Consider the following 13,734-nt stretch of genomic DNA (forward strand, 5'->3'; position numbering starts at 1 on the left):
GCTGCAGACACATCTTTAAATTATAATAAATAACCAATCATTACTAGAATCTCTCCTTTCGTCCAGTTAAATAGCTGTTTATTTAGCGTGAAAGATCTGCGCAGGGAAAGTTGGCCATTAATTCTATCCTGATTCACTAGAAACGACGTAACTGCTACTAGTGCAAGTTATACAGAATGAAGCAAAAGTTCATTGAGAGTTTAACAATGTTGATCATACATCTGCAGGATATATATATGTGTACATTGTAATATCTAGTAGAGATTTGTTAAGTGACCTTTTGCAAACTGGCAATAGACATTTGTTTTTTTTCTTTGTATTTTCAGCTTCAATGGCTATTATGACGAATTATGCTTTTGTCAAGAATAACTGAGTTTCTACTATATATAATATTGGACAGTAATCCAGGTTTTATATAGACGCCATTTTGTTATAGCAGCTTCTTAAACATTGCTTCTTCTTACATTGCTTCGAAATACATCCGTTTATTTCGCAGAAAAAATATCTCCAAACATCCAATTAAGTATCTATGTCTTACTGAATACTACCAATACGCAAGATAGAATATTTGTTAAAAGGAACTGTACGTATGCCTGTGTTTATTATTATTATTCCTACACAAGAGCCATCCCGTCACCATGTTTATAAAGCGAAGATATAATCTTCTACTGTGAAATGTTTCATATTGAGTAGGCGATTCGACATAAACTTCAGTTGCCCTATAATGTTCGGCTTCTGCTGATGGTTGAAAAAACTATAGAAACGTATGAATAATAATCTACATGATACGAAAATGCTATGGACATGATCTGTCAGATTTTCGCATCTCCTTCCATAGTGTTACCATTTCGGATGGTGTCAATTCGTGACTTTGCAGAACGAAGCCATAACTACATGGATTTACCTGTAACGAGGACAAGAGGCAAACTATTTAAATTGGCAGTGAGGAACTGAAGCAAGGTAAGTAACCAATCCGGCACAATATTATTGACTTATTGGTAAAAGATCTTAATAATTTTAACCCTTGTGTTAGGTAGTTCGAGTGGCATGATTACTGTGAGCGAACTGTGTTAGATTTCTATGTTGGTAAAAATGGAAGTAAACTACTGAAGTACATACAGGTTTGTGTGGTAATCGGTGGCTATTGAAATCCCGCAGGCGAACTCGCGGGATCCCAAGCTGCTCGGCTATGAAGCCTGTTATGAAGAGATCCTCAAGGTTAAGAATCAGAGGTTCCATCAGCAGCGCGTTATACACAAGCGGAACAGTTTCACGAGTAAACACGTAGCTTAGGAACAACAGAAATACGAGACTGAACATTAGTTACTTATAGCACAAATGTAAGGAAGGACTCGACTGAATATCATACGTCTCGTGTAGATTTGCATACAGCATATGATTTTCTATACCAATGAATACGTAAAGTTTATAAGTTAGTTAACTGATCGGACTGAGCTGCTCTGGAGGACATCATAATCTGACAAATACAAGGTGACGGAACCTATGCACCGTAAACCATATGGCGATTATTTTTGTTCACCTGCCGTCTGAAATTGAAAAAAATGAAGGATCTATATTGGCTAAGTTTATGTGCTTCTCCTTTCAGAATATAAATCGGTTTGCAAATAGCTCTGATGAAAGTCAGAATATCGGTCAATAGCTATATTAGGCAGCTATTATAGTTATTGCATAAAACCTTGGTACCAGCTTGCAAAATGTCGTTTTCACTTTATCCAAAGTCAGCTCCGAATTCTGTTCTAGCCCTTCTTAGAGAAATGAAACTGCAAGAAGGATTGCTAGCTTAATATCTGTCATTTAGTAGATACTCTCTATTGTCCTTCCAAATATCCAGCTCGAGTTCACTTGAAGTGTTGTGTTAAGCGAAAGATATCATGCTGCAATACCTATTTCAGAAAGGTGTGCCTTTTTTAGGAAAACAAGGCTAAACCTCGTGAGGAATTTGAACGTTGATCCAAAGTCATTGCCTAATATTTTGAGGGTAAAGCAGCTCGTAAACAATTTCAAGGAGTGTCGTATCGAGAAGGCGCCATATAGTCTATTCAACCTTTTTGAAAAGAAAGTTTTCGTGTGGTCGCTTTTAATCCAGTTGGACCTAATAAACTTCTAGATAGTTGGAGGTTTTCACTTCAAGCTGATGGCCAGAATGATTCAAACATGCGGGAGTTAAAGATATACAGCTGTTCATGAAACATATGTTGATTTACTGTGACGCTCTAAAAATTATAGCAAAAATGTTAGCTGAAAATCAAGGGACTTTGAAAATGTATATACAACAAAAAATATATTTAAAAAAAAAAAACTAAGCTTTTGTTTGCAACAGGGGCTGTAATCTCAGATCGACCTAGCTTAACTGTGGTCTCGATTGATAGTTTTCGTGGGCTTTCGTTTGTGACAATCGTGACTGTTGCCTTTCTAAGCCTTTCCTGTAAATGGTCCTTGATACCCATAACGTCAAGCTAAAGTATGCATTTTCAGAACTACTGTTACCAAGTCTTCTCTCTTCTGAACTACACGGCTTTTATTACGATCTTGCTCATTTGAGGATCAAAACTCAGCAACCTTGCTTCGTTTTTCTGGGTCGTGATCGCCCATGGCAAATGGGCTGGTGCCTAAATGCTCCTGTACATGGTTATCTTCGCGAGCAAATTTCTTTCTTAACATTGTTAGATATAAATTTTTACGTGAACAAGTCCTTAAAATCACCTCTTTTGGGCATAGCATCAAGGATTTGCCCTACTAGGGGTCTAACCGGAATGGATCTTATTGGACCTATCTGGAGTTTCTCAAACAGACCTATGAAAGTAGAGTTATGCTTATTATAGCAATACACCTAAAGAGAAGCGCATTAGCTACCCAGACCACGCCATCCCTACTTACGAAAAGTGCCATTGCTTAATACGTAAAAAAAGGTCGTCGATGGGACGCGTGAAGGTAATACAGATTGACATTATTGCATTGCGAGAGTCACATCGCCTTTTTGTCGGAATCGGAAAGAGTAATAAGGTTACTCTATCCTGCAATAAACTTAGCCCCTTCGCAAGCACCCCTAATTGGATTAGCTTTCTCAATAAAATAGTTTCCGAGATCGAAGCAAAAACTGCTTTGAAGTCCACGAGAATCAAATAGGTAGATTGGGTGGGACGATTTAATGTTGCCTCTATTTTACACGAAGCCATCATTTATCAGAAAAAAAAAATGTTCTTCATGCGGCACGCGAGACGGGTTACTTCAGGCCGTTCGCTTCTAACACGCAATGAAGCGTGACTACGTGTGGATTCGACATTAAACACCACGTGCTCTTAAGTTTAGCAAACACTCTACTCATTGCGCCATCACAGGAACCTCATTAATCGTCTGTCACCACAAAACCCACCCTGGTCATCCGGCAACACTTCACTTGTATTCCAGACGAGGACTTGACCGCCGTTCAGGGATACTTCGCAGAAGTTTATAGACACAACTCCCTTTCACGATTCCTCTCGAAGATACCTTCCCTTTAGGGATGATCATTATTGTGCGATATCTCCATGCTGTTGAAATCCATGCTTTAGGCATGCAAAGATTGAACGCGGTAGTCGAACAAAATGCTAAACCAATCGCCATCTTTATGTGTTCATTCATATTGTTTCGTCTTTTTTGTGATTCTACCGGAATTGTCTCGCTTATTAATAAGTTTTCAGAAGCTTATTAATAGCTCTGGTATATTGGAGTCGTATAAATACACAAGAATAAACGCTGATTAAGTGAAATGCAAAAAAAAACTTGTACTTTAGAACAAGTTACCTTCGAAATTTACATATATAGGTCGCGTAAGGAAAACTTGGTCACTTGAATCAATATAGCAAGAGATTTATATGAACAATGGATATGATTAGATATTCTTATAAACAAATGTATCATCATCTGGGTGCCAACCTCGGGGTGATTTGATCTGGCTGCGAACGTGGCCACAACGCTTGATATTCATCTCTACAGATGATTTCCCAATTTTCTAACTTACCCAGATCCGGAAAGGAATTTGGGCAAAATATCTTGCTGGATAACCTCCCGAGGGGTGAACCATTTGGACTTCCTATCGCGATTTGTTCTGAAGTTCAAGACTTTTCCCATAAATAATGGTCCGGCATCATATCCGATGATAGCAATTTCCGTCTTAAGTGGCTGCACGTTGAACCATGTATCGTCATCACCTTGAAAAGGAGATCGTCGCATTGGTTGATAACAAACTATTTAGGGGGCGCCGTCTCATAAAATGGTAAGAAATAATGGAAAGTTTTTAATTAGGTGCGATATTCACTCCTTCAATAGATCGCGTAAATATCTGTAATATTTAACAATGAATACAATGACTTAAATAAATATTATTAATTTAAACTGTGAACTCGTATAGCTCGACGAGAATCACGCACCTTTAATTATGTATTCGGCTTGCGGGCAGTATATGCTGATCCACCGCAGGGCCGTAATAGTGTTATAGGTAAGATTGTAATAGCCCTCTCTAAAGCCCGCCTGTACGATGTCCTTGTATTTAGCTGCCTCCTTTTCTAAACTGGGATTTTTGGTTGCATTGCTCCCAAGTACGAAAACTGTCTTAAGCTCCGATCCCCACGTCTTACGGATAACCTTAGCATTATGGAGTAAAGCTAGAAGATAGTTATCATTCTATATTTTTACCTATTGAAATACAATATCACACTACAAAAAATAGTAATACATTTTTTTTACTAATTAATTTAATTTTACTAATTAACTTTACTAATTAATCTTCTACCATCGATGGAGGATTTGCGTTTAGGTCTTCATGTTGAAGATTTCAAGAAACGTTCAAATCAAGAGCTTTATCTATACACAAGCCGTACAGAATACGTATCAAAAAGGATTGTTCTTTATTTATTAGCCTAGTATATTTGTTCAATTTGCTGTCATTCGTTCGTTTGTTTATTTAATGGTATTAGTTACATCCAGTGTATAAAATCTACAAATGTTAAGTAGTCATCGTTCGCTAGCATCTACCGGATAAGACAAGCATGTCGGGTAAAATTATTAACAACAACCGGTTAAATATGCGTTTAACGAAAAAGCAATTTGCCATAGTGAATACTAACCCTAGGCATTCAATTGAAACGAGAAAGGACCATGGGGTAACTCACTTGACGTCGTTCGAAATTTTCCCCCGCCGTAACGACGACCGCAACATAGATGTCATTTTTCGTACACGTCCGGGACGCGTGTAGCAACGGGAACTTTTCACGATCGTACTTCGGCAGCCAGCCTACATTAGTACCGTTACTTAGCTGATGGGTGCTCTGTTGAAGCTTCTTCCCAGGTTTTAATAGTTGTCTAGGCGGTCTAGTAACTAGTTGAAATGGTTTCGACTTTTGAATTTTTAACGCTTCCCTTGGGCTGAGTGTATCGTTAACATCTTTTCTAATTATCGATGTTTGATTTTGCCTTACGGAGGGGAGCTGAGGCGCTTGTGCAGCGAACGATTCCCTGTACCCTACAGCATCGATAGATCCGCATCGTGCTTTGCGAATGCCACATGGGAGCCTATCTATGTTCGAGTGGACCTGATTCAGGGATGAGAGGTGTCTGACGCCAAAGGGAGCCTTCAAGGTGAATATATCCGTCAACATTTGAATCATGCACAACAAGGTGAAGAGCACGAAGAGTACGGTTAGGAGTCGGCGCCATATAGCAGGCATTACGTTTTAGAGGAGTGACTCCTAGAAGCAAAGATAAACCAATCCTAATGTAAATAGAAGAATTGTAGGCCGTGTAGAATCTAAGCTGTTATGTTGATATTTTCAAACATTTCGAAAATAAGTCACTTTTAGCCGAGTTAAGTTTACTGATCTTCTATTAAGTTAGAACTTTAGCAACTGTAATTCCACTCTGAGAAATTGTGTGGGGCTAATAGTATACGCGATACTGGTTTAAGCCATCAGAACGTGCACGTACAGGCTTAAACCTCCTGGCTAAAGACGTTCCTTTGCGGTAGCCAATTTAGGATAGCTGAATAAAGAGAAGATAGCATATTTTTTTGTTCTAACGAAAAATTTAGAGGATGTTGCATCTTCTAGAGTAATTACCTAAGCGATTACCTACGATCATAGTTCTCAGGTCGTAGAATGAAGACATAGGTTGAAATTGGCTGTTCTTTGGAAAATCTGATTCTTATCGACTGCAATATTGATCAATTAAAAGCTTGTTAAAGAACGAACACAACGGTAAAACGATAGGTGGTCACAGCGTAGCAGCTAAGGCTTTTTTTCTTGGTTTTCTTTACCGCAAGGACTTTATTGTTGTATATTGCAAGGGCGAATCAGATTTGTCTTCACTTCGCTGCATTAGAGCAGTTGTGGGTTTACTGTCCTAGAGTCCAATGTCCTCTACAGGAAAGCAATCCATCCCGATACGAGTAATGTGAGCATTGCCAGGCCAACGAGATGTACAATGAATCCTTGAAGAAAGGTTTGAAAAATCAAAGATTAACGAACGAACACTAAAGCAGTAGGGCTGCTTGTGCCTTCACGATAATGTGTTTATTATAGAATCGCTTGCTCTTCGATGTTTTGTCTACAGTCTCCCTTAAGCTGGTATCTCTAACTATACACGTTCTCATTTGTCTTTTGTTGTCATTAGGGCGGAGATCTTTTATTTTCTATCAGATGGACTACAGTGCGGGTCAATATATATATATATATATATATATATATATATATGAAACGAGTTAAGAAAGTTTTAACTTTAACTTCTAAGTATCAATAATTTTTAGCAGTCAGAATACATGTACACGTATAACAGTAATAGGCTTTGGCTGCTTTCATTGCAGAATGGTCCCTAATCAAACGTAACGCTAACGTTTGGATAAACCGAAACAATTTTTCTGGCAAAATAGGTGACTTAATAATAGAACCGCATATAGGATAATCATAAATGATACGATACTGGATTAATGATTTTTTTAAAGGATTTTAAAGCTTTAAGATTTTAAAGGAATGAGCAAATTAACATTGTTGTCGTTCGCTGGAACAACACAATGCTTATTGCTACTTAGTAGCAACAGAAAGTTTGAAAATATCTATTTAATTTGCACAGTTAAAAAATTATTTTCTTACTTAGGCAAAGTTACCTAAAAATGATTGTAGGTTAGGTATTTTAATAATATTGAAGAGACAGCCCGACTTCATTTGCGCCGAAATAGATACGTTTTCCATAAACGCTTCGATGCACCAAGTACAAACATTGAATGGTAATCAACCTGTGACATACCTATATATAGCTATGCCATGTCGATAACGCCCGAGAAAGGTTGGTGCCAAGTATACCTTACGGTAGATATACTTTAAACTATTTTGCTAGAAATTAAAAACTTGGCCATGCTATGGACTGGGTGAAGCAGGTAGGAAGAAACGACTTCATATTGATATCTAGCCCAATCCACAATGGCAGGTTTCTGCACGAAATTTTTATCCAGTAACTCGAAAATTAGCTTTATATATTCGATGAGAGATGAAGATGATTTCAAAATTTGGATGGGCAAATTTGTTTAGCAGCAGAGTTGAAATTCTGGCGAAGAAAATTACATAAATTTATTGAAAAGCGAGAGAAGGTTGCAAGTAGTAACGGCAAACACTTTGTTATTGATAGAAAGGCGAAAATTACTTAGGTTCCAGACAGATCTTTATACGTGGCATGATAATTTGAGGCACACTAAGTTATTTAGCGAATGCAATTTTTACGGTCACGTACGTGGAGTCTGTGAAGCATAACAATAACAGGCAATCACGGGCGAACCATATTTGTCGAAGCGTTGCAGCGGCATGACAAACACTGAAGACCTCTTTATAATACAAATAAGAAATATAGCTTCCATTGATCGAAGGAGACGCTAATTAATTAGAGCCTCAATATTTCCAGCAGACTCAAATCAAGTAGAAAATAAATCTAGCTAACAAGTGTCCGCCTATGGCCTAAACTTAAGTTTTGAAGTTATATGCATACAAAATACATGCCTGTATTTGAAACGTAACAAAAGCCTGGTTGAAGTTATCGAAGTCTAACAATTCTGTAATGGTTATTGCTCTTTATACGCTTGTTTAAAAACTAAGGGTAACTTATGGAGAGCGTTGCTTTTGCTATGCTAGTAAGTTAATACTGTAATTGTAGCAAGATATATTTCATCAACAATAGTTACCTAGTTGCGTCAGACAGTACAGCTCACTTAGTAGAGCTACGAATATCGAAACGTGTCGAATCAATGAAGATCGGGTGAGGTTAGTCTATTTACAATATTTAATTAAACAGAATTTATCAGGGTGACGTGTATGTCGTGTGTTATCGTCCATAGCGGCATAAAAGGATATTATGCATACATATAATAGAATAGATACGGTAAGTACCATTGCGTAAGCTTTGCTAGCTAAGCTGGCTGGCTGGCTGGCTGGCTGGCTGGCTGACTGGCTGCTGGAACTATGAGTTCCGAACCAGTGTGAACAGCAATTATAGTATTACGGCTTCGGAAGGTCTTTGTGCGAGACCCTCGCCTTGGGATTCACTTCGCTAATCTCAGGGAGGGAACAAAGAAGCGACACGAGCAGCAGAAAGACTGGCTCTCGAGCCAGCCAGATCCGATGCAAACAGAAAAAGTAGTTAACCTTGATCAGATCACTGAATGACGCCAGAAACGGATGCCTATCCCTGTTAGCGTCTACCCCATACCCTTACACGTAGCCGCAGCGCAAATCAATAAAGACCAGCTGTAAATCGAAAATTAGCGAGTTGAATTTCTGTTGTAGTCTGCTTTGGTGAACAGTGGATCTTCATCTGTACCACGGCTCGCCGTTAGCGCGCTTGCCTTACTTTAGCAACCGTATTCAGCAATTGATGATTTCATCTAATGTCTGTCATGTAGCGTTGTTTTATTGTTGATTTTTTAAACGAATAACATTCTAATAATGATCGTTATATTAAAAAGTTGTCGTTAATTATATGCCATATCATGCCTCTACGCATTTTCCGTGTCGCACGCAGATGATCGACCTGAGTTCATCGTGCGTTTTGACCTAACGTTCCTAATCGTATTAGCATTGAGTTGAAAGCATAGCTATAGAAATATTCAGCTTTTTTTTTTTTTCCACTAAACAATTGCCTGGCATGACGCCCATTTATCGCTGGGCTGGCTGATGATGCCATCGTGTACGCGTGCGAACATCACTACGACGTACCTTTAGGCACGTTAAATTTCCTTTTGTAAGAATCAGAATAGGTAACGTTTACATTGGCCATTAAGAATACCCATAGAAAGATAACATCACCAGGCTGATGGGTGGACTGAATAAAACTATACGTAAGTAATTGAGCTGTTTGAACTTTGAAAGATCATCAAACGTATTCGAGTTATATTTTTTGCTTTTATCTACATTTTGCTTTATGTCCCTGTATAACCACAGGCCCCGTGGTCCGGATGCATTGTGCATGAACTTAAGCTCAGCTCTTTGTACCTGAACAAATATAGAAGAAGACGACATCGAAACGTCCAGCCCCAACAGAAAGGAAGGAAGCGGAAGACGACCGGCGCAAACGTAACAGTTAACGCTCCCATTGCTACAATAGAGAATAAGAGCTTTCGCGGTAGTTTACTCAACCCTGGAAGAACGAGGCCTTTTTGCCTGATAAAAGCTTTGCTTGTCGTCATCCCAGATCATTGTTTAATATTATCTCAATTCAGCTAAATTATATATTCAAGTTCTTTTGCTTTTTATTTTATTAGACACGGAAGGGGAAATGAGCTTCTTCTGGTGTGCTTTTCGTGTTCGTGTTCTAGTAGGTCGTCACTGGATCTGCGCGTTGCGTGATTTCCTTGTTATGCAATGCTGCAATATTGGACAGCGTATTATTAGCGAAAATCCGATGGCATAAATGACGATAGAGTTTAGCTGGAATTAATGGTAGAACAGGTATCACGATATATTTCGAGAGGGTCCAAGCTACAAGTCGAAACAACCACGTAAAAAGGAGACTTTTCAAGTGAAAGAACACTTCTAGCGCATACGCTTTTATATGCTTCTGATAAACAACATTGAGACGCTATTTGTTGTCACTTTAACAAATAACAATGACTTTGCAGTATTTCGAAATGCGTCAAAAGTCCGTTAGGTCACTCATAAGCGACTGCGATCTAGAGCATAGAAGCAGCTGGTTAATAAAAGGAAACTAAGCTTCTTCTATGGACGTCATTTCCAGAAATGTCCTTATCGCCCTCCTCCATTCGTAGGTTCCCCCTAAAAGTCAGGTACAAACACGGGTAATTTGACAAAAAAAAAAACGGCTGAGGTTCTTCCTTTAGGTAAACCTCTAAAAAGAGATTATTGGCAACTGGAGAAGGGCTGCATTGGTGATTATCTATAAGAGCAAAAAAAAAAACATGAAAAATATTAAGGAAAAAAAGTGAATGATTATTCCTTTAATACGATAGAGACGGCAGACACAATTGTCGTTTAACTCATAACTTTGTGGTAGACGTACAAGCGGAGCGTGGAAATTAAGGGCCGAGAAGCGTTCGGACATTCTCAAGCGGCTAGAAAATCTTCAAGAAAAATGCTCGGATTTTTTGAAGCCTAAAACGTTTGGTTAGCACGTCGGACAGTTTACGGGACTGGATGCCCTAGTCACTTCATAATCAGAGTACCTGTCTGCGTTTCTTGACCCTCTTCAAATCTTTATTCGAGCAAACAGCCGTCGCGTTTAGAAAACGAACGTAATAATAGATGTTTTGGTATTATCGCATATAAATAAAACCATGCAGCCTTTATACTTGCCTGAAGAGTCGAAAGTAGTTGTAAATCTATTGCTTGTCATCCAGCTGGGCTATCAGCGAAAGGTGATGTACAAACACCAAAATAGCTAATTCTCAAAATTGTTTTACAAAGGACAAATATCATAAAGTTGTCCTAGTATAGGAAAATAACTGTTGTCCGATTCACTGTATGTGGGTGGCATAATGCAGTGATCACCGTCATTCAACGTTATTGACCTGATAATTAATTGGCACTCATCAGATGACTCTACGCGGCCATCACTTCTACTCAGCATTACGGGTCCTCATCAATAACACGATGGATGTCACTTGGCCAGTCACAGAACTCTGTTCATCTTATTATGATATCTGCGTCAATGGTGCTTTATACATTCATATTAGTTCCGATTAGTTCTATCAGAGTCTGAGTCGATAGATGGTCGACCTCGATTTCATCCGGTCGGCCTCAAACGGCGGTCGCTATCCATTTGACGGCCGACTTCGAAGCATCCGTATCAGTTCCTCGTAGGCGCTGTACCACATGCTGTGCTGACGTATATGTGCGTCATTTTCAACATTTTTCTTAATCCAATTTCATCATCACGCCAACAGTACGGCAACACCTAGGCTCTAACGTCGCACTTCTCCAATGCGGGTCACCACCAACCTAGAATGTACATGCTAGACAGGATATTCGCGCATCGAATTAATGCTTCTTTCGTACCCCTGTAATTTGTACTGCAAGCGCTGTTGTTTGCTTTAAGACATCTCACGCATGTCGTTATGGCGCCTTAGACGCACATGCCCCATACGCTATCTTCGATCCTCCTCCTCTGATACACAGTCGCCTTCTCGTGTCTAAGGCTCCATCGCGGTCGACCCAACCGGCTAGGGATGCTCGTCCTCTTTCGACCCGTGTCTACGCGAACATCTGAAACGTGTGCAGTGGCAAGTGAAGTTACTTTGGGCTCGTTTTTCTTTTCGTAGGATGTTGTGACTAGGCAGCCCTAGTACGGATTATCTGTACCGCCGTTTTGTCGGCGTCGATCTACAGTAGGGAGCACCAATAACAGCGACACGTTACACAATGGTCATATGTTCATCAGTGACGACGAATTTGTCAAAATACGATGCCGGCAACAACGAGACGGGCAATAGCCATTCTTATGCCATTGCAAGCATTTGTAGAATGCTGGAAGTCGCCGTAGTAACGCTGGATCGTTGTAAAGCGTAGCTTTGATATGCGCGCGCGCTCCGTCATAAGTGGAACAGCCTATAGCGCGGCGGAGCTGCAGGCAGTAGAAATGGCAGTGCAAATAGTAATGGTAGATTGATCTATTAATTTGTGCGCGGCTTACTAAGGTACTGGATTTGCAATAACGGTGGTAACGGTCATGCTCTGTGCCAACATGCTCTCCTGCTGCACTCGGCCTTGCTCCTGCACAATCAACTAGTGGCAGAAGATGCGATCGTTACATTATAGAATCCAGCGCGGTTAAGTGGAAGGTTGTACGTGGCGGACGCTACCACTGACGCTCTATGTTCGATCATCGTGGTTACCACTCATCGGTGTGCATAGCGTTTACGGCAATTGAATCGTAACGTTGACTCATCTTGTGAGTCTATTGAATGGTCGCCGCTTCAATCGTGACGCTGCGGGGTGTTGATAGACAACAGGGTCGATGGCAGAAATAATGGGGCGCCATTTATAAATGTGCTTGCCTTACCACATCAACAAAAGCAACTATGTGACGGCGATGGTGGGGACGCGAGGGGCAACACTGGAAGGTCATCGATCCTGATCTTACCATTGACTGCCGTAGCTACCGGGGTTCGATCGTGAATATGCTGCACACGGTGAGGGATAGGATCGTTGCCGCAGAGGCATCGCATTGCTTTTAGCCAGCGCCATAGTCACACCTAAAAATGAAAGCACCCGCTTCGCCACTGTCAGGCGATGAAAGCGACCTTTAAATTGGTTAATTCTTAGACTTTGGTAACAGCTGGTGGGTCAGATAAACAACTACAAGAAGGAAGACACCAGCTCTTTATGGTCAGTAGGATGGATCATGTCAGTTGAATGAGTACGCGCAAATCGTGATCGTCTCGATCGTGATCATCGAGAAATACTTCTTTTTACTGATTAAAAAATGCCTTAAATATACTAACTTGCTCAAGTTTCCAGCCTAAGCCATTGTCTGGTACGATTCAGAATCTAGGCCAAATCGAATTGAGTTTTGCCGGCCTCGCCGATGATTTCTAAACTGTCGTCAATTAACGGTACCTCTCTTAGACTTCCTCTGAATGTCCAATACATCTGCACATTCTCACCGATCCTACTGCGCATAATATTCCTTATTTGTATACGTCGATTTTAGTTTGGACCCTGACAAAATAGGTATTTGCAATATGAGATAATGGCCTCGTAGCATCTGCGAATATTTCTATCGACAAATTCCTTATTTACTGGTCCTAGAGAAGTTACCGATATTCTTTTAATGAATTCAGTACATTATAGATAGGCAGACGCTGCCTTCTGGTCTTGTTGGCGATCAACAAGCGACGGTTTAACGCGATAATAAAAGTCTTTTTCATCGCCGCTAATCGAACCTCTGGGATCAGCGTGGCGAAAGTCTTCGGGAATTGGTCCAGCCTACCTCTTCTAATATGGACATAATCCCCCATTCGATCTTTTATTCAAGTATTTAAAAGCATTGTTTAAGAAGATGTATATTGACAAGGTCACAAGTATACACTTTGTGTCGAATAAGATGAACTGTGCAAAACAGTACGACAGCGGGGCCACGTACGAGCCTTGTGTATAGGACTAACAGTGCTTTGCCCACGATTAGTCCTAAGCAAAACCTAAGAGAAAATCAATGGCCCTTGAATTTTTAGTTGTACAAATCTCG

General features: G+C 40.0%; 1 protein-coding gene and 1 long non-coding RNA gene across 5 annotated transcripts; one reads left to right on the top strand and one right to left on the bottom strand.

Moving 5' to 3' along the window:
• Positions 1-53: 53 nt before the first annotated feature.
• On the bottom strand, positions 54-12,505 carry LOC111264359 (beta-1,3-galactosyltransferase 1). 4 transcript variants are annotated; one of them, XM_086970057.1, is made up of 7 exons: positions 10,845-12,505; positions 6,311-6,484; positions 5,172-5,747; positions 4,431-4,644; positions 4,022-4,211; positions 1,120-1,288; positions 54-904 (listed from the first exon to the last, which is right to left on the bottom strand). In XM_086970057.1, exons 3-7 carry the CDS (start codon positions 5,724-5,726, stop codon positions 797-799), a joined length of 1,236 nt encoding a protein of 411 aa, XP_086826183.1. In that variant the 5' UTR covers positions 5,727-5,747; positions 6,311-6,484; positions 10,845-12,505; the 3' UTR covers positions 54-796. The 4 variants fall into 4 exon arrangements, with proteins under 4 accessions (XP_086826183.1, XP_022695932.1, XP_022695933.1 ...); XM_022840197.2 differs by lacking the exon at positions 10,845-12,505 and adding an exon at positions 8,427-8,511; XM_022840198.2 differs by lacking the exon at positions 10,845-12,505 and adding an exon at positions 8,427-8,511 and having other exon boundaries at positions 6,126-6,484.
• On the top strand, positions 8,784-10,849 carry LOC111264360 (uncharacterized). The gene is made up of 2 exons (XR_015312662.1): positions 8,784-9,257; positions 9,477-10,849. It is a non-coding gene; the product is annotated as an uncharacterized LOC111264360 (long non-coding RNA).
• Positions 12,506-13,734: the final 1,229 nt, after the last annotated feature.

The sequence above is a fragment of the Varroa jacobsoni genome, unplaced genomic scaffold (genome assembly GCF_002532875.2).
Source record: "Varroa jacobsoni isolate VJ856 unplaced genomic scaffold, vjacob_1.0 scaffold_850, whole genome shotgun sequence".
In the NCBI taxonomy this organism is placed as follows: domain Eukaryota; kingdom Metazoa; phylum Arthropoda; class Arachnida; order Mesostigmata; family Varroidae; genus Varroa; species Varroa jacobsoni.